Below are 21,655 nucleotides of genomic sequence, written 5' to 3'. Positions count from 1 at the left end.
TAATTTTGCATCAGCAGCTAAAAAACCGAACACATAAAAAATGTGGCATTTTTTAACTCCAACGCCCCCCGTGCGGCACGCCTCTGACGAAATATTTTCCATTCTGCCACATCAGTCAATTAAGGCTTAAAAGGTATAAAATCATACCAAATTTCATAAAGTTATGAATATATTCAGTTAGAAATATATATTAATATATTTCTGCACCGTTTTGGAAATATGTCAAAATAACCATCATCAGGTTTATGTCTTTAAAGAGCCATAGATCGTTAAAAAAGCATTTTTCGATATATGTTTATATAAAGTTTTGGTGTTATTTTTGGACGTAATTTACGCTGTTTAAGTATGGTGCCTTAATTTCGGGACACCCTGTATATTATGAAATTAAATTCAAACTATAAGAAATTATAACTTACATTATCAGGCATACAGGGTTATTCACGTCATGCTACACGGAATATTGCGGCTAAAGTATTTAATATTTCGAATTTTTCTTTTTTGCGATGTGTAGAACTCACATAGAGGTACATTCTAAAATTATTTTACTTTTATACAGGGGGTTGTAAATAAGTGAAAAATATTAAAGTTATGTTTTTTTAAATGGAACACTCAATATATTAGTACCGTTTTAGATTCCTTGAGAAAAATAAATGTAAGTTTGACTAAGGTTTACCTACCCTAAACCTTAAAGATTTTGAAATAATTGAGATTTTGTAAAAATGTAGTGCAAATTTAAAAACTTTGCTTTAAAGGAAGTTTAAACTGGAATAAGCCGAAATTCACATCAAACCTCAGACATGAGGCATATTTCATGCCATAGTCATGAAAATTTAAATATCTTATACAGTGTGTCCAAAAAATAAATTGAAAAATGTACTTACTTTGAAGGGTATTAACTTGCTTAATTTAAATGGAACACCCTATATTTTATTACTACAACTATCAGATTGAAACATTACCGATCGAAAACTATTATACTTTCCTATACTTAAATGTACAAGTTTTCCTTGAAAATTAAGATTTTTAAAGAAAGTAGAAAGTCCTATTATTTTGTGTATCAGTTCCCACGATGACATCTAAAATGCCAATATAAAGAGTCATATTTATGCATTCTTTTTTCGGATAATTCTTTATTTATGATATTTTCAATATTATTTGCGTAACTTACAAGATAATTTTCATATTTAATCAAATCTCCGAAAAAAGAATGCATAAATATGATTCTTTATATTGACATTTTAGATGTCATCGTGGGAACTGATACACAAAATAATAGGACTTTCTACTTTCTTTAAAAATCTTAATTTTCAAGGAAAACTTGTACATTTAGGTATAGAAAAGTATAATAGTTTTCGATCGATAATACTTCAATCTGATAGTTGGAGTAATAAAATATAGGGTGTTTCTTATAAATTAAGCAAGTTAATACCCTTCAAAGTCTGAGGTTTGATGTGAATTTCGGCTTATTCCAGTTTAAACTTCCTTTAAAGCAAAGTTTTTAAATTTGCACTACATTTTTACAAAATCTCAATTATTTCAAAATCTTTAAGGTTTAGGGTAGGTAAACCTTAGTCAAACTTACATTTATTTTTCTCAAGGAATCTAAAACGGTACTAATATATTGAGTGTTCCATTTAAAAAAACATAACTTTAATATTTTTCACTTATTTACAACCCCCTGTATAAAAGTAAAATAATTTTAGAATGTACCTCTATGTGAGTTCTACACATCGCAAAAAAGAAAAATTCGAAATATTAAATACTTTAGCCGCAATATTCCGTGTAGCATGACGTGAATAACCCTGTATAGAAGTACACTGCGTGACATAGAAAAGAGAACACCCCGTAAAAATGGTTTAATTTAAATAATTTTTGGTATGCATGTTTGTTTATATGTATAGCAGAAACGATCAAAATTTCACTCATATTTATCTACGTATTCACGAGTTATTCGGAATTTTAGGTTTTTTTTAAATATAAAAATTGCAATAAAATATCAACAATACAACTGGAAAATAACATTTATTGGAGTGTAGTGTGCTTAGAAACTGCGTAGAGATATGCCTAGAACCAAAATAGAGCGAAATTTTCATCAATTGAGCGAGTTTGAGAGGGGTCGAATAGTGGGTCTACGAGAGGCTGGTCTGTCATTTAGGGAAATCGCCACTAGATTGAACCGTAGTGTAAACACTATAGTGAGATGCTGTCAGGGATGGTTCGAAGAAGGGCAAACAGGCAGAAGAACAGGTACTGGACGACCTCGAAGAACTACAGAACGCCAAGATCGCCGACTCCGAATTATGGCCCTAAGAGATAGGTTCGTCTCGTCGAGGACGCTGGCGGATCAGTGGTTCGCTGAGTATGGAAGGGCCATTGGGATACGAACCATTTATCGCCGCATAAGAAGTTTTGGATTGATTTCCTACCGTCCCTATCTCGTGTTACCCCTCACCTTAAATCATCGTCAAAATCGACTACAGTGGTGCCAAGAACGGATACATGGGACTCTGGAATGGGATAACATCGTGTTTAGTGACGAATCCAGATTCTGTTTCGGTATGCATGATGGTCGGGCAAGAATACGAAGGAGACGGGGTGAAAGATGGGATCCTCAGTTTGCAATACAGAGGCATGTCCATCAGACTGTTGGGGTAATGGTTTGGGGTGCCATTGCATATGGTAGCAGGTCACCTTTAGTTTTCGTCAGAGGCAGTATGACAGCCCAGCGATACATCCAAGAAGTAATGGAACCTCATCTTGTGCCTTATCTGGAAACTCTTGTTAATCCAGTTTTCCAACAAGACAATGCACGACCACATGTGGCTAGAGTGACTATGGACTTCTTCCAACAAAATGCAGTCAATTTGCTACCTTGGCCACCTCGATCTCCAGACCTCTCACCGATCGAACATGTATGGGATATTATAGGTAGAAGGTTGCATAATTTACCCCATCCCCCGCAAACCCTAGCGATGCTGTGTCATGCTGTCCAGTTAGCCTGGAATGAGATCCCCCAAGAGGACATCAATCACCTCATTAGATCCATGCCTAGACGTGTACAGGAATGTATAAGACACCGCGGAGGACCGACAAATTATTAAATTTTTTTTAGTTTTTAACAATTAAATTTGTTCAACTTTTTAATGAAGTATTTGTTTTGGCGTAAACAACATGCATACCAAAAATTATTTAAATCAAATCATTTTTACGGGGTGTTCTCTTTTCTATGTCACGCAGTGTATTTACATCGCAACTTGATGCTCATTTACTTAATGCTTTCTAACTTCTGATCCGAGACATCCCAAAAACGTGCAGTACGAAATTAGTTGCTAAGATGCATGCCGGTGGAATACCTAGGCGCTCGGGGATTTACCAGCAATATTAATGATGTGACAATTCGCGAATATCGATTTGCGGCATTTTGCCGCAGGCGCGCCCGCCGGAGGGTTAATAGGAGCGTTAAAAACTGTCTTTTTGCTGATAGATAAGGTTCTAATATAAAATTGTTTGCCGACCTGTAACTTGCAATTACCGATTTTAAAAAAATAACAATACGTCCAATTTTTTCGCCAAGTTTCCTCTGCTGTCTTTCATTTCCGGACTAATAGCTTTTCAGATGTAGAAATTGTATAAATCTTTTTTTCACGTCCAGTCAGATTGTAAAAATGTTTAAAGGCTGTCTTGCACTCTTCTACAGAAACAAATTTTACACATTCGTATTTACACTGAGAAGAATCTTTCACTGTTCTAACTTTTCTGGTTTTTTTGTTCTTTACTAACAAATACTCAACCCCAGAGTCATGTGCATGTTTACGAATAACAGACTTCTAGTTATGCGGATTTTCTTTTTTGGAACGTTTTAATTCCATTTTCAATTTCTTCTTCAAATATTTCGATAGTTCTTTCGGTATTATTTCTGTAATTCAATTTCAGTGGCCAGCAAAAGTATTCATACACCTGTAACGCTGTTAAAAAAAGTGAAATAACAATATGACCAGTATATTGTAACATTGTTTAATTAATTTTGTATTAAACGACACCATGTAAACAACTAATCTATAATAATTTTCTTTACTAAATCATATTGTTTATAAGTACTGTAGCAAAATGTTTACAAACATGTCATAAAATTAGACCGAAAAAGTATTCCTACATAATGTAATTAATTAGAAATAATATTATTATAAAATTAATATTTTAGAACAGTGGATTGGTCGGTACGGCCCAGTTTTGTGGCCTGCAAGAAGTCCTGACCTCACTATTTCTGACACGTACCTTTGGGACCGTTTGAAGCAATTAACGTTTCAGCAACCTATTGATAATAATATCGACATTTTAAAACAGAGAATTTTAGAGTCAATTCAAATGATTTCACTCGAAGAGATAAGAAGTTATAATCACATTAAATAGCAGTTTGAGAAATGCGTCGAATACGGGGGAGGTACGTTTAAATAAGTAATATTTATTAACTTTTATTTTAAATTATTTATAAACTATTTTGCAATAGTGGAATTTTGTATGTAAACTTTGGATAGAATTTGAAATCTGTTTTTTATTTACCATTTTGCTCCAAAATGAGAAATAAAGCTAATTTACTCTTGATAGTATTTCATGTGTTCGTAGTTTTTGGACATCCTGTATAAAAAAGTCCAAAGTTATCTTCGTAAATCGTATTTTTTCGAGAAGCAGAGTCTTTTATCAAGAATGACTTTTTGTCGAAAAACGACATTTTTTGTCCATTTGTCCTCTTGGGCACTCTATCTGTGGACATACTGTATATAGATATTATATTATATAGACTTACTTAAAATTTAGTTGTCCCATTAATTTATATAAAGTTGAACGACTTATTTGTGACGATTTTTTTTATTTGGACGATTTTTAATCTCATTCAAAATTTTATTTAATGTGGGTGTCTCATTTTTGTAGAAAAAGTCATGTACTATTTTACATACACCAAATTTGATACTATCATCAAAGGTGACAATCAAAGATTTTCGTCCCGGGGCTTTTCCAGGCTCTGAAAGTTTTCCTGTTTGAAAATGTTCTTATCGTACTCGGAATATCGTAGATTTTGTCACTCCTTTGGAATACGAGGGCCGTTTGATATGTCAGTGACTTTTTGTATCAAAGATATTTTTTCGGCCAAAAAACGTTTTATTTCTCAACATAGTCTCTTTTTAGCTCGATACATTTAGTCCAGCGTTTTTCCAAATTTTTTTATCTTTTCTAAATAATAGATTTTATTAAGGTCCTCAAAATAGGCAGTTGTTTCAGTGATGACCTCTTCATTCGACCCAAATCTCTTACCGCCCAGCCATTTCTTCAGGTTTGGAAATAGGAAATAGTTGCAGGGGGCTAAATCTAGAAAATATGTTGGGTGGGGTAGCAGTTCGTAGCCTAATTTATGTATTTTTGCCATGGCGACTATACACGTGTGCACCCGTGCATTGTCTTAGTGGAACAGCAATTTTTTTCGCAAAATACGGTCGTTTTTGCTTTAATTCAATATCAAGTCTGTCTAAAAGTTATGAATAATATTCACCAGTGATCGTTTTACCCTTTTCAAGGCAATCGATATGAATGACACCGTGTGCATCTCAAAAAACTGTAACTATCACCTCGTTGGCCAACAGACCCATCTTGGCCTTCTTTGGTGCACGTTCACCTGGAGAAACCCACTGTTTCGATTGTTCCTTGGTCTCTGGTGTGTTGCGATGGATCCACGTTTCGTCAACGGTTACGAGACAGCGCAAAAACTCGTTCGAATTGCGGCTTAACATCGCTAAACACTTTTTTGAAATGGTCACATGGAAGCGCTTATGGTCGAGTGTGAGCAAGCGCGACATCCATCGCGCGGATAGCTTTTTCATATCTGTGGTACCCCACTAAGCATTCAAACACTTCACAGGATTCTCAAGCTCATTTAATAAGAACAATTTGTTAACAAGATCTAACCAACTTATCACCCTAACTCTCAAATACAACCATTTACCACATCACTTTTCTATTCTCTACCAGTTCGTTCTTCTCTACTCCTTTTTCGCTTATACGGTGATTCCCCGAAGAGGTAATCTCCGCTGCGGTCATTCACGCACCGGTTGCCACAATATCCAAATATTCATGTAAAATGTGATATACCCGCTCAATTGAGATGCTTACAGCCTCAGTCTCCTCATGCACTTTTATTCTCTGATCGTCCAATATCGTTCCATGGATTTCATCGAAAATTTCTGGAAAATTTAAACATTCTGCGTCATTTGTGCTGGTTCGACCACAACGAAACTCAGTAAACCACTTCTTAACCATTGAAATTGATGGTGCATAGTCCCCATAGTATTTATCAAGCCATTCCTTGGTTTCGGTGATAGTTTTTTTACGTAAAAATAATGTTTGATCAGCACACGAAATTCACTTTTTTTCATTTTCGTCGAAATTCACGAGGTCATCTGCATTCAATGGCTATTAAATAAAAACAAACTACACTGCTCAAAACAATTAGGGGATATTGCTAAATAAAGCTTTAAAAAAATTTTTTGTCACAGGAAATACTCCAAAACAAGTTTTTATTTGTATGTTAAGTTTTCTTGAGTATAGTAAAAGTGTTTTATACTGTATAGGCTTATTTTGACCGCTTAAGACAATATTTAATAAAAATGTGTACAGTTGTGCATTAAAAGGTCATGGTTTATAAAGGTAAATAAAACTTTCTGTTTATTAATTTAATAAAAAAACTAAATTTCAGTAATGAGTATGATCTCTCGCTGCTAAGAAAGCTTGGCATCTTAATGGCATTGACTCAATCAAGTTATTGAAAATTGTTTGTGGAATTTTATTCCATTCTTCAATTAGGGCATTTCGAAGATCTGGAATGGTTCGAGGTAGCAAATTTCTGCTGGCAACACGTCGTCCCAAAGTATCCCAAGCATGTTCAATTGGATTTCTATCCAAAGAATTGGCATGTCATACCATTCTCTTTATATTAATTTCTTCCAACCAGTTGTTCACGATGTTAGCACGATGTGGACGAGCATTATCGTCCATAAAAATAAACTGATTACCTATTGCTGCAGCATAAGGCATTACAATAGGTTGTAGAATTTCATGAAGATACCTATGAGCATTTAAAGGACCATTGTCGATGAAATACAGATCTGTATGTCCACCGAGACTAATTCCTGCCCATACCATTACGCCGCCGTCTTCAAAAGCAGATCTTTCTCTTACAAAATGGGGATTGTTTCGTATTCCGCGTTCATGCCAAATCAGCACACGTCGATTGTCAGGTTCCAGAGTGAATCTAGACTCATCGCTGAACAGTACCCGGCTCCAGTCATTATGGCTCCAATTTCTGTGAATCTCAGCCCATTCTTTCCTTGCTCGTTTGTGCTGCATCGTTAATGGAATGCAAACATCGGGCATAAAGTCCGATATTATGCAGCCTATTCCTGATGGTTTGAGTGGACACAAGCCTTCCAGTGGCATTAGCAAACTCACTCCTTAGAAGTGTTACATTGAGATTTCGATGTCGCCGAGTCAGCAGATGGAGAAAACGGTCCTCCCTTTGTGTTGTGGAAGATGGTCGACCTTGTCCAGGTCTTCTTCTCACATTTCCTGTTTCCCGAAATCGATTCTAAAGCCGCGAAATCACACTTTGACTCACATTAAACAATTCGGCAACATGTACTTGAGTTCGCCCTGCCTCAAGTTGCAATATTACTCTCCATGCCTCACTTTTGGTTAAATCGTATTGTACATTCATTGTACGAATAAATAAAAATGAAAGACTTAAACAACTTATTCGTAAATGCAAAACTGAACTAAACCGTTAGCGGTATAAAAAAGCGCTTTTATACCGTTGGTGAAAAACCAAGTGAAAACCTGCAAAAACGACAAAAGCCTAGCGAATGCATTATTTTCGCATTGAATCCTGTTGTACTTTTATTACGATAAGAAACTGTGTAAAAAAAAATTGAATAAATAATTTTTTTTCATAAATAACATAATATCCCCTAATTGTTTTGAATAGTGTAAATGACGTAGCTTGCTTAAAATTTGACAATAGTCTACTAACAGATAATAGTTGACGGGTGTAGTGTTGCATTTAAAATTATTACGCGAGAAATTCAAAAAGTCACTGACTTATCAAACGGCCCTCGTATTATTTCATAAAACACATATAAATTAAAATATACTTAGTCTACCTAATGTACCAACTACATATGAAATCATAGCAGTAATTCCTAAATTTGGATTATCTATTTTTATTCTCTTCAATATGTTAATAATGCTTTGATTTTTCGCTATGCTTAAATGCTCCAAAAGCTTGCCCTTTTTGAGCGGTAAAAGAGGACCTTGACCCGTACTTGCACTCGTACTTGGAATTACATCTACAGGGTGTCCTCGAATTGCGTGGCCAAAATGATACCGCAGATTATTTAAGTAAAAATAAGTCGATTTAACTAAATTCGCCTCAGTCCAAAAGTTGATAATCACGGAGTTACAGGGTGATAAGGTTGAAAAAATAAATCGCATTTTCTTTAATATTTTTCGATTCCTTTGAGCTAATTTCACGAAACTTCATATCTGAGGGTGTTTTAGAATGACAAATTCAAATTTATTAACCATTTAGTTGTATTTTCTAGAGGGAACCACAAGCGACCATTAGGACACATTTAAACCTCTGTAACTTTTTTGTGCCATAGTGTATGTCATTTTGACATTAAAAAATCTTTTTTCCTATCTTTTATACTTAGAAAAGGTATACTTTATTGAAGTCGCTAGAAGCAATGGTTTCTGAGAAAACCGCATGTAAATCTGATGATGCATGTAACTTAACTTAAAATTATTTCTCGTTCAAAAAAAAAGTGTTCAAGTTTTTTAAAAACAGTTATTACTAAAGATAAAACATAAATAATAATTAACAAAGAAACAACAACAAGGAGGAATAAAATTAACTAATTAATTAAATTAACTTATGTAAGATTTTGATTTAATTTTTTTTCATTTAATTTGCTATCACAGTAAATGTTCAAAATTTTTTGTTTCTTTGTTAATTATTATTTATGTTTTATCTTTAGTAATAATTGTTTTTAAAAAACTTGAACACTTTTTTTTTGAACGAGAAATAATTTTAAGTTAAGTTACATGCATCATCAGATTTACATGCGGTTTTCTCAGAAACCATTGCTTCTAGCGACTTCAATAAAGTATACCTTTTCTAAGTATAAAAGATAGGAAAAAAGATTTTTTAATGTCAAAATGACATACACTATGGCACAAAAAAGTTACAGAGGTTTAAATGTGTCCTAATGGTCGCTTGTGGTTCCCTCTAGAAAATACAACTAAATGGTTAATAAATTTGAATTTGGCATTCTAAAACACCCTCAGATATGAAGTTTCGTGAAATTAGCTCAAAGGAATCGAAAGATATTAAAGAAAATGCGATTTATTTTTTCAACTTTATCACCCTGTAACTCCGTGATTATCAACTTTTGGACTGAGGCAAATTTAGTTAAATCGACTTATTTTTACTTAAATAATCTGCGGTATCATTTTGGCCACGCAATTCGAGGACACCCTGTATAGTCAAACCAATTTAAAAATAACTATTTTTCCGATTGTAATAACAACAAATAACAAGAAACAGCCGATATTAAAAAAAATTATCTATCTTTGTTTGCCGTTTTAATTTTTATATCCATCCAGTCAAGAAAGATTTTTTTCTCAACGTTCTAAAACCGACTATCCGTGTCTGGACAAGAGAGTCCGCTCAAGAGGAAGTCGCAGCAATGCGTTTTTAATGGAAGGTATTTAGGACCAGGATAAAATATCCGTTCAAGAGGGGTGTCCGTTATGAAAGATTTCATTGCACTTACTAATATTTTTCAGTTGTGCATATCTAAAAACTGTACGACTTTTGTGAAGAAAGAATTTTTCTATCTCTAACAGTGTTTAAGGTATTTACCGTCCACTCACTAATGGACTATGGGCCCTGTATATTTGAATTTTTTAATTATAAAATATTTAAAACATGAAACATCTACATATGTAATATGACATTTTAAAAAACTGATTAGAATAATGTGGAAAAATGATAATAATATAAAATGAAGTGAATTTTTTTGTTAAATTAAATTTTCAAAGAGAAGAGAAAATTGCAACATTGCATTCAGCCAGAGCTGAAATTTCAATATTTCCTTAAATTTTAGGATTTTTTGCACAATCTGGCAATACTGTACAACACCGGTCCCCAAAAAGGGCTCGGTAAAATAAGGGACATAACCCAGACCCATGTCGCCTCGAGTTTGGTTGGCGAGAAGTCGACCCTTTAACCAACCCTTCTTTGGGGGTCTCAAACTTGTTTTTGGATTCACCAACACGACAACGTCGACACACATTGGAGTCATTCCCGTTGTTTTTTTGTTTCTATAAATGCATTTTAAATTGCAGTCTTGAGGATACTACTAGTGATGACGATGGATTTTCTATAACCACACAATCTGAGGTTGAGCCAGTTCTAACTACTTTAAAATCTAGGTAGGTAATGCCTTAAAACAATTTTGAGCTATGTATTAGGTCGTGTAGTATGAAATGAGTAGAATTGAATTGAAACTTTAGTCATTTTTTTTTCATATGAAATGTTTTTATTGTCAATCGAAATATGCACCACCATTATCAATACACTTTTGCCATTTAACGGGAAGTTCATTGATTCCCCTGCCGTAAAAGCCTGCAGGCCGGGAGTCGATAAACTCTTGGAAGGCAGCTTTGACAGCCTCGTCGGAGTTGAATGTTTTCCCTACCAAGAAGTTATCCAAATTTTGAAAGAAGTGGTAATCAGTGGGTGCTAAGTCGGGTGAATACGGTGGATGACGAAGAGTTTCCAATTCCAACTCCTGTAGCTTGGCCAAGGTGACTTGTGCGGTGTGTGGCCGAGCGTTGTCGTGCAACAATAGCGGTGCGCTTCGATTTACTAATCTTGGCTGCTTAACCGTCAGTTGCCTCATCATTTCGGTCAGTTGTTGGCAGTAGACATCAGCCGTAATCTATTCACCAGGTTTCACGAAGCTGTGATGGATGACACCAAACGGACACCATAAGCTTCTTTTGATGAAAATTTTTTTTCGCACAATGTTTTGGTGGTTCATCTTGATCCAACCACTGCGATGAACGTCTGGTATTGTCATATAGGATCCATTTCTCATCACAAGTAACAATCCGATTCAAAAATGGATCGTTATTATACCGGCACAACAAAGAACAAGCTTCGAGACGTCGTTCTTTCTGTATGTCGCTCAACTCATGCGGTACCCACTTGTCCAGCTTTTTCCATTTCCAGCAATTTCAGCCAAATGAGTCAATATTGTTTTTTTGGTTACACTGAATATTAACGATAATTCGCTTGCACTTTGACGTGGATTCGCTTCCACCACGGCTTTCAGATAATCGTTATCCACTTGAGTTTCAGGTCGTCCACGTGGTTCATTTGTTCAGGTTAGTTCAGGTCAAAATTGCCAGAACGAAATTTCATGAACCAACGAGATACTGTTTGCTGTGAAGTGACTTCAGTACCAAACACATTATTAATATTGCGAGCCGTCTGAGCTGTTGTGGTTCCACGGTGGAACTCATATTTCGTTAACACACGAATTTCACTATTTTGCATGGCTGCACAAAAATTTTTATAAAAATAAAAGTTTTCAATGATTTTTAACACTTTAAACTCTGATCGAAAGAGGAAGAATGTGCCTTTTCCACATAAAAAAGTCAAGTCCAAATATAGATTTAGAGTGAAGTTATTCGCAGTTGAATGTGGCATTTCGAGAATCTACTCATTTCATACTACACGACCTAATTTTTTTTTGCTAGTCTTCTCAGTATTGATCGAATTACAACTGAAGTGGATCCAATGTTTTCCGAATGCCCTCTATGTGCTAAAATCTCTGAATCCTTAGAACAACTTGAAGTATATAGAATTATTTTATGAACAGAAAGTTACTTCAGTAGCACCTGATAATTCTTCTCAAGTATCTTCAGCAAAGGAAACCTTTTTAAAAATCCAAAAATTAGTCAACATAACCCTTGTATCAAGAGTATTAACTATGAAAATACAGATAATCAATCACAGCACAAGGCTTCAAAGAAAAATTCCAATGCATTACATCAACTTACGCATTACGTAAACGTTTATACTAATAATAAAAAGCATTTTCTCCAAGGGCCCTCTTTTAACTGGGACAATATCCCCAATACATTAAACATTAGAAAAAGGACTGCGAAAGTACGTAAAAAGGAAACTGAGGTGATTGTGTTAGACAGTGATAGTGACTGAATAAATAATATTTTCGATTGTGCCCGTAATTTTATTATTATATTATGAACATTTTTATATGGTATATTTTTATTTCCCGGGAAATAAAACACGAAAAAATAAACCTTAAACGATTAGTTATTTAATCAAATATCGGCTTTTAAAATGATTACGGCCTTGGATGCAGGTGAGGCCTGTATTTGCATACATTAGTGCTAATAAAGCCCCGTACCCGGCTAACAAAATAAACCCACTAAAACTTCTTTCCCTCTTATAACTTGGCAGCAGTCAAAACCTTCATTGATATCCTCATTAATCTTGAAACAGGATCTCTTCCAAAGTATTTAACTTGAAGTTCCTACTCTATTTCTAAACCTAAAGCTGACGGATGCCCTACCTGAATACCATAGGATTTAATGTTTTTAACTAAATAAATCAAAGTTTATACGCATTTTTCTGTTATCCAATTGCGAATTGTGGAGCAAGGCTGGAAGCATTTCAGGATACAACATAACCATAACTCCAATATCCTTCAGCTGAACTCAGCAGAACATAAACAAATTATCTCACAAGTAAATTTTGCGCAAATTTAACTGTGTGACACCTGTTCGACGTTCGCCTCAGTGGCAAAAAAATTAAATGCAGGTAGTTTTGGTGCATAAATCTACTTTTCAACAGTTTATAATAATTTAGTTGATGTATCACTTCGACTATCGTTGCTTTATAAATCTCTCCAAACTACCAACCAACAGAAAGGGCTCGTTGGCCTTTAAAAGGAGAACAGTCCCCTAAAACTCCCTTTTTCTATCCTGAACTCTTTCGAGGTAAATTACATCCAACACCACCCTTTAGTATTAAATCTACCAAGCTGTGATAATTAGTGTATATCTTAGTCCTGTATACATAAAGTGGTTGAGTGGAAAAAGCACGTATTCAGTTTCTAGGATCAGTTTCTTTGCCGGGTTTCAATACTGATTCCTTCAGCGCGTTCACCTAGCAACGGAACGTTAGACGAACTAGTTAACTTCAGGTGCACGTTACACTATTAGCGACACCCGATCGTTATATGCAAACACCTCTAAACCCGACAGCTACACTGCCAACTGTCAATTCAATCAGTCGTCCGAAGTTCTTCCGCGTGCTGTCATTAACAACGTGAAGTTTTTGTTGAGATATTTTCAACATGGGGAATGGTACGCAGATTTAAATTATAAAAAAGTGAAAAAAACTGTTTTTTTTTTTAATTTTCAGATAAAATAAATAAATTTCTAAAAGATTGGACTCAGTTTCAACAACACCGCCTAAGTAAAATGAATTTTAACAAAGTTAGAGTGGAAGTCGGGGGGCTTCATTTTTATGGTCAATTGTACATAAATGATATAACGCTAACCATATATCCAGAAGACAAACAAATAGATATACTGGCATTTGATGAATCCCGCCTCAACGGTTTTGTTGAAGTGGGATCGAAATCTTTAAAATTAAACCTATATTCTGAACGGCCCCCTGTCATAATTCACTTTAAGACCTCAGGCCATAGAAGTACGGCTATAACCAAGTTAAGAATCTTAATAGGGTAAGTAACATTGTAACCTGTTTTTAATTTTTAATGTACAGAACTAGTTACTTAATATGAGGACCCAATAGACTGGCAAATTTACTCCCTATAACTGATTGCTCGTTGTTTCAGGTTCATTGTATTTCCAATATATTTGTATGTATGTAAGCACATGTGTATATTAAATAAAGCACATTTTGAACAATATTTTCTTGGTTTATGCAATAAAATGATAGATCACACTTAACCTTTAATAAAATATTAAGGAAAAAAATAGTTAAAAGTTTTTGCTTCCAAATTTTATCAAGCACTGATCAACAAGTCACAATTACAATATTCCTTTATGTGAACACTTCGAATATCAATTGAAAAATGAAACTGAAAACTAAATGCAATTGTAGGGTCTGCCAAATTCTTAAAAAACAGCAATGTAAGTTTAAAGGCATCAAATTTCTTTGGGTTACCAAACTTGTTCTTTATATCTGAATATTTATATATTTATTTTTTCATATTAGGACTTACAAATGTGCTCCTTCTAAATAGTACTTCGTTATAAACAAACACAAACACGTGTGTTAATATGGAACCTTTAAAGGGGTTTTATAAATTGGACATTATAACCTGATCTCCTCGTATTAAGCGATTTCTACTGTAGTTACTTTTACTTTACAAGCACTATGCAAATAGCTGAAATAAAAATTCAATATGTGTCACTGATGTTTAGTTGTAGTTTTATATGCTAAAGGTAGTGGTTAGATACTCTTATTAATTATTTTGAATGCAACCTTTTTTGCAGTGTATATTGTGTTGTGTAATGAATAATTGTATTTTTTAAAGTGAAGAAACGTCGTCCGATTCGTCGGGGTCGCCAAACAACGAATCAAGATCCTCAGGAGAAGTATCAGTATCCCCAAGTGCAGAATTGGCATCCAATGATAGATAAGAAACAAATTTTAGGTGCGTATGTAGTGATTACAATTAAGTCAATCAGGATCTCCCCATTATTTACAACAATTGTTTTTTTTTGTTTGTTGCAAATAATGGGAAGATCCTGATTGACTTAATTGTAACCACCACATACGCACCTAAAATCATCATCACATCACATTTTATTTGTTTTATTCTTTTTTTTATCTTTTTTATGTTTATTGTTTTCTAATATATTCACCACATTCTTTGCATTTTTTATTCATTATTTTTCCTTTCTTTGGTTCTGCTATTGTGTCCTGATTAAATGGATGTTTTTAATTTATTTTCTTATTTTCTCTTTCTTTTTTCTTCTTTTCAAACTGTTTTATAATATCTCCTCTTAACTCATCTTTAGTATAATTCTTCACATATTTTATGCCTAGTTTTTTAGCAAAAGTATATAAATCTTTTAATGTATATTCATTAAAAAGTTCTTCCATTTTAAGACAACCAATTTATTATTAAAAAAAATTATTTCAATAGATACCTATTCTTTTTTATGTAAATTTGATTGCAAGTGTCTTTGATAATATGTTTTAGTATATTATCTATCACATTCACATAGCAAACACTTACAATTTGTATAGATTTTACATCTTCTATCAGGATTTTTGTACTTATAAAATTCATCTGAATGTTTAAATAGTAAACAAACAGAATAGCGAATATCGTCCATTTGTTTAGGAAAAGATATTTTCAATAAACCTAATTTAGCTAAAGTTATCATTTTATTCTCATATACCTTAAATTGACTATTTATATTTCTAATCATAATTCTTTCAAACTCATTGGTTGCACAATATTCCGATCTGTACAGACATTTCACTCTTCTTTGAAATTCAGTGCGTGCGCTTAGGTTCTTCGGACACTTATTGATCTGGGTTGAACAACTTGATTCATTTATTTATTCTCAATATTTTTTCAATTTAGAAATTTAATATAAACTAGGATTATGAATAAAATTGATTCATTTAAAATTGCATTAAATACCTTAACATTTTGTTGTATGAAAATATTACAATTATTTATGTAGACTATAAAATAAACTTAAATAATTGGTAGGAATGTCGATTATATTTAAATATTTATTTAAATGATAAGTAATTTGATTAGAAATCTTAGAAATTAATGATGGAGTAAAATGATCTTATTTTATTTTTTCATTGATAATATTTTTCCCTTCAGGAATATTAACTATTTTTATTTTTTTAATATCTTTAAATGTTGGACCTTTTTTACTAGTTTGCATTTCTAATAATTCTTTTTTAGAATATTCGTTAATACCTTTCTTCTCAAATATAGGTAAAAATAAATAAAAATTTTAAGTCTTTTAAAGTTTTATTCATATATCTACTTATTTTCTTATTGTCTTTTGTTTCTATTATCATCGTACTAAACATTTTGTTCATTTCGTCTATACCACTTTCATGATTGTGTTTAAATGCTTGTTTTGTTATAATTTTTTTATATTTCTGTTCTCTTGCTAATAATTTATTAAATATTTATTGATTTTTAAAATTGGAGTATTTATATATTTCTTTCGTAATATGTGTGTTATTCAATACTTTAACAAATTTTATTATCTTATCTTTATATGAATCTGGGAGACCTTTTAGGTTTTTAACACTATTATTGATAGTTTGAATATTATAACTCGATTATTCAATTAATTCTTGTAATTCAGGTATATTGACCACTAAATTATTTAATCCTATTAATTCTATTCATTCACTCTCAAGGGGTAAATCATTTGATTTGTTTTTCCATTTAATTAGATTTACTTTTTAAACATTATCACGCGATGCCATTCAACACAATACTTTACTATTCGCCACGGGACCATTCCTCAGTACCATGCTATATTACCATAATTCGCTGCTTTAATACTATACAATACTTTACGTTACGATTCAATACCCCATAATATAATATTTTACAATAACTTAAAAAATAATTTAAATAAATTTAAAAAATGTCAAGGACGATTACACTTGATAAATTTATTAAACTTTTAACATATTATAATTTTTTACCTAATTCTATTAATTCCTTTTGTGAAAAATATAAAGTTAATCCTATAACTATAGTAAAATATTTAAAAGTTAATAATATGTCCTATAATCAAAAAGAAGTTGTTAATTTACCACTCCGAGATAATTAAGGAAGATTTACTTTAAATTTACATATTTCTGGAGCAAGCATAGCGTGTGTAGTTAAAAAAACTGAAACTATTTTAAAAAAATTAAATTTCAAGAGCCGCTGAAAAAATATCGTTCATTAAGAGATTTGAATAATCTTTAATTAGTTTAAATATTCAATTGCATAGTTACGATTTCTCATTGGTGTAATTTCGTTATTATTCTTTGGTACATTAATTTTAGTGTCTTGTGAAAAGGATTTGTAGCTATTCTTTAATATTTGTAAATCAGATTGCTGCCTCTTTGGTGGTTTGAATATTCTGTTACCACTTTATCTTCTTTTTCTTTCATTTTTAATTTATATCAATTAGTTTATTTATAGAACTTGATCATTCAGATTTAGTGCATTTAGCACTTGTTCTTTCAGAATTATTAATATTTATTCTTATTGATAGGTAATATTTTTATTCTTCTCAATTGTTCCCGATTGTTCCCAAATGTTTCCGTTTGTTCTCAAGTTACATGAATTTTTAATGGACATTGTGTTAAGTTCCCATTACTTGGTAAATAAGTAATATCAACTCAGGACTGCGTTAGTAGCATTTGGTCTTCAGAAATTCAGTAAAGTTCTTATAGATACCTAATATTTTAGCATTCAATAATAATAAACTTACTTCTAAAACAGTATATAGATATAATGAATAAATTGGTTGAGAAATTAGACACTTTAGAATCTTCTGTTGAACAGAAAAATCAATTTAGAGCAATGTTTGTTTTATAATTTTGCAAACTGTGTACGTGCATTATTTGAAATGAGTTTAAAGTAGTATTCAATTAATACGTTTCTTAACCAATGGACATTACAATAACAGTAGGCCTATGGAATGAGATATTAAACTAAAAGAATCTTGAGTTACCATTTTAATTTTTGCATGAATATGGTTATTGGTTCGTTGCATAAAAAGGGGAAATGCTGACTGTTTTCATATTTTTTAGATGCTACGTAGGGAGCAATTGCGTCAACTTTGTAAGCAGCGTCGAAAGAACAAAATTTTGGGGATGGTTCATTTCAACAATGTGTATGCTAACATGGGGCAGGGTTGTTATGCCGTGGATGTGGAAGTTACTAACAATGAAGTGAAGATCTTATCTCAATTTCCAGAGTTGACAGGTCTGTTGTTGACCCAAAGTAGCATCATTATTTATAATGATCAGGTTGGCGTTGACACTGTGCTATTAGAATTAATTTTACTCCAAACACCGAGACTCACCCTGCAATTTGCAAGTCCTGAAACCAAGGAACGATTTGTTGTCCAAATTTCTGAAGTAATAACGAGCGGGTAAGAAATTATTGTCACATTTTATAGTGTTGAGAATTTCTTTGTTAATTTAATTGTTCATTTTGTTTTTAAAGCTACTCGGAAAAGAGTTCTGATGGCAGTTCGGTGGAATTTGCAGCAACACCTTAAGATGGAAGCCTCAGACTGTCACAAACCACATTTAACCATTCATAAAAAATTTTGAAAAAAAATTGTATCCTTCATTTTTTTCTGCCCTTCCGTCTTTATCAAGCCTTTGTAAATGAGGAAAATATATTATGAGGATCTGTAAACCAGGGTAACTGCAAACACTTCTGACAGGTTTTCATGTAATAATTCTAAAAGTATTATTAAAATTAACCCTACTCCGGTTATCTAAAGTTTATAACACAAACGGATATTATATGTCCAATATTATATATTTTTATTCATTTATAATGGGAAATAAATAACTCGTATACTTTTAACTTCAAAAAACCTTTAATAAGCATTAATTATTTTAATTTAATTATTTATTGCATTTGGAACAAAAACATTGAACAAATGAGTATTCGTTACATACACTTCTTTTATAGTTTGAACAAAAATGTTTTTGAATTCTTGATTTCTTAGAGGGACAAATGTGACATCTCTGCTTCTTTGCAAGACCGAAAACCATATAACTTGCAGAGTTCGCTTCTACAAATTCTTGTTCATTCAGCACATGGCCCATAACATTTTCGACAGACTTGCTGTGTTTTTGGTTTGTTCGCCTAAAAATATGCGATTTTACTAAACTTTCTGCAACCTTAATCAAAAACAGTCTTCTTTTGTGCTTTTTATTTTCATTCCATTTTGGATAAATTTTTGTCCAAACTACAAAGGAAGCTACTCCACAGCAGTCGATACCATTCATGAAAAATGCTAACGGCCATCTATTGGATTTACTTTTTACCATGTACTCACGTACTGTTGGTAAAAATAAACCATGCAGGGTGTGAGTGACCAAAATGATACATGTTGGGACCGTTACTGAGCGTGGATCTCGCGCTCTCTCGTTCGCGGTACACTCGCCACTCGGACGGTCTCTCTCTCTACCACCGTCTAGACCTTCCCGTGTTCTCCGGCGAAGTCTGGAACGTACCTTTCTAGAAGGACTGCCGTGAGATATAAAAGGTCGTCGTGACGCGGCACAGGGGGAGTTTTATTCAGTAGCGTACATCGAGGCATAACATAGTAAAGACAGTGAAAGAGTTCTAGTGCAGTGTAGTGTTGTTTAGTATTTAGTGTATAGACCTAGTGTAATCTGTGTGTTTAATAAATATCCTATATATATATATATATACACAAATATATATATATATATATATATATATATATATATATATATATATATATCTATACGGCTCCCAGTACCCAACAATACACGTTAATAGTATGAACTATTAGTATATTATATAAGAAATAAAGTGCTTGGATGAGGAGATATATATATATATATATATATATCTATACGGCTCCCAGTACCCAACAATACACGTTAATAGTATGAACTATTAGTATATTATATAAGAAATAAAGTGCTTGGTTGAGGTGATTCCGTAACCTCTTACAGACGACGACTAACTAACTACCTATATCATATGCAAAGAAGTAAACGGTACATAGAACCCAAGAATAAAAACATAACGTAGTCAGAAAAGAATCAGACATAAACATAAACAATCTCCCTAGACGAAAGGTAATCAATATTAAGTATTTATTTACGAAAATGGGAGACTGTTCCCATAAACCATCTTTAATATTGTGATTTCTAACAATTACTAAGTTTCCCACTCCATTGGCTGACATACAGCCCTATACCATGTAGGAACCACCCCTCATGCTTTACTTATGTTCGCAGATTTTTGGGGTTTAAAGCTTCTCCTTTTTTTTACCCACCAACTGGCGACCATCTGAATCAAATATATTAAATTTGCTTTTATCACAAAATAATGACACTATTCCAAAAATTTAGTGGGGTATTTATATGTTGTTTTGCGAACTGTAAACGTTTCTATTTATTACTTTCATTAATAAAAGGTTTCTTTCTAGCCACTGTTGAATAGTATTCACCTTTTTTATTATCCTTCGTACAGTATTGAGGCTTACTTTTTTTGTAAATATTCCTTCAACCCTTAAAGCTAAATGTGTAGCACTTAATCTTGGATTCTGTTGGACTTCTCGTACAATTTTCCTCTCTTCTCTAACAGTCATCTCTTTTTTAATCGTCCGGTTCGTTTGCGATTAACAACGAAATTTTCCTTTTTAACTTTTTGACAATGCTTTGAACAGTTACAAAACTCCTATTAACTATTTGCCCTATTTCTCCATATGATTTATTTTGTTTATGCAACCTGATTATTATTTCTCTTTCAGCAATTGTCGTTTCTCCCAATTTTCAACCGTCTTGAAATAATTATTTTAAAATTTAATTTCTGATCTATTACTCACATTTACTTGCTCTTACCACCTTGTATAATTTAGCAATGAACATCCATAAATACGATCGCCTCTCTTGCAGGTTTAGACCTGTTTTTGCGTGCCGACGGAAATGTATGAATGCTTTTACGGTCTAATTTCATGATATGTTTGTAAACATTTTGCAATAGTACTTATAAACAATATAATTTAGTGAAAAAAATTATTATAGATTAGTTGTTTACATGGTGTCGTTTAATACAAAATTAATTAAACAATGTTACAATATACTGGTCATATTGTTATTTCACTTTTTTTAACAGCGTTACAGGTGTATGAATACTTTTGCTGGCCACTGTATCTATGTATAACGTATCAAAAACGTTCAAAACGGGATGGATTATACCGTTTTCTGCCAAACAGAATTGCAAGAGGAATGTCATCTGCAATATTACTCTTGAAGTCTCAATAAGAAACTGAAGACCTCATTTTTTAATACTTTCAAAAACTAAAACTGAACCTCGTGATTTAAAATCAGTTATTGACGCGAATTATGATTAAAAATAAGTCGCTTGACAGCAGCTGATTAGATTTTGTTTGGTGTGACGCATGCGCAATTTACAATGTAGTGTCTTAATTATTAATTTTCCCACATACGACTGTTATTCCAAAATCTGTGGTTTTTAACATATATGACTTTGTAATTATTAGTTTTTGACTATATTTACAATAATACGAAAATACACCAATTAAATACAAATTATACCTTTTGTGTTAATTTCTTAAAAGCAATTATAATATTTTTTTAATATTTGGCCCTTACAACTATACAGGGTGTTCTATTTAACTTGACAAACTGGAATATCTGGACGAATATACATCGGATTAAAAAAAGGTTCGAATGAAATTTATTAGTCTC

The 21,655-nt window shown here is 32.7% G+C and overlaps 2 protein-coding genes and 1 long non-coding RNA gene across 8 annotated transcripts in view; 2 read left to right on the top strand and 1 right to left on the bottom strand.

The window, feature by feature from the left end:
• The window catches only part of LOC136418354 (uncharacterized), a 212,240-nt gene that overhangs the window by 51,120 nt on the left and 139,465 nt on the right, over window positions 1-21,655 (bottom strand). The window lies entirely within an intron of this gene.
• RpL27 (ribosomal protein L27) overlaps window positions 1-21,655 on the top strand; it is a 94,713-nt gene that overhangs the window by 28,110 nt on the left and 44,948 nt on the right. The window lies entirely within an intron of this gene.
• Window positions 13,439-18,559, top strand: LOC136418381 (uncharacterized). Of its 6 annotated transcripts, none has more exons than XR_010752910.1 (5): window positions 13,439-13,506; window positions 13,565-13,889; window positions 17,975-18,149; window positions 18,194-18,318; window positions 18,393-18,559. XR_010752910.1 is itself a non-coding variant. In XM_066404427.1 (4 exons), the coding sequence occupies exons 1-3, from the start codon at window positions 13,497-13,499 to the stop codon at window positions 14,812-14,814; spliced, it is 441 nt and encodes a 146-aa protein (XP_066260524.1). In that variant the 5' UTR covers window positions 13,439-13,496; the 3' UTR covers window positions 14,815-14,836; window positions 14,920-15,864. The 6 variants fall into 6 exon arrangements, 3 of the variants coding, with proteins under 3 accessions (XP_066260524.1, XP_066260523.1, XP_066260525.1); XR_010752911.1 differs by adding an exon at window positions 14,709-14,828 and having other exon boundaries at window positions 17,975-18,318; XR_010752909.1 differs by having other exon boundaries at window positions 17,975-18,318.

The sequence above is a fragment of the Euwallacea similis genome, chromosome 34 (genome assembly GCF_039881205.1).
Source record: "Euwallacea similis isolate ESF13 chromosome 34, ESF131.1, whole genome shotgun sequence".
In the NCBI taxonomy this organism is placed as follows: domain Eukaryota; kingdom Metazoa; phylum Arthropoda; class Insecta; order Coleoptera; family Curculionidae; genus Euwallacea; species Euwallacea similis.
This window is presented reverse-complemented; position numbering and strand designations above follow the sequence as displayed.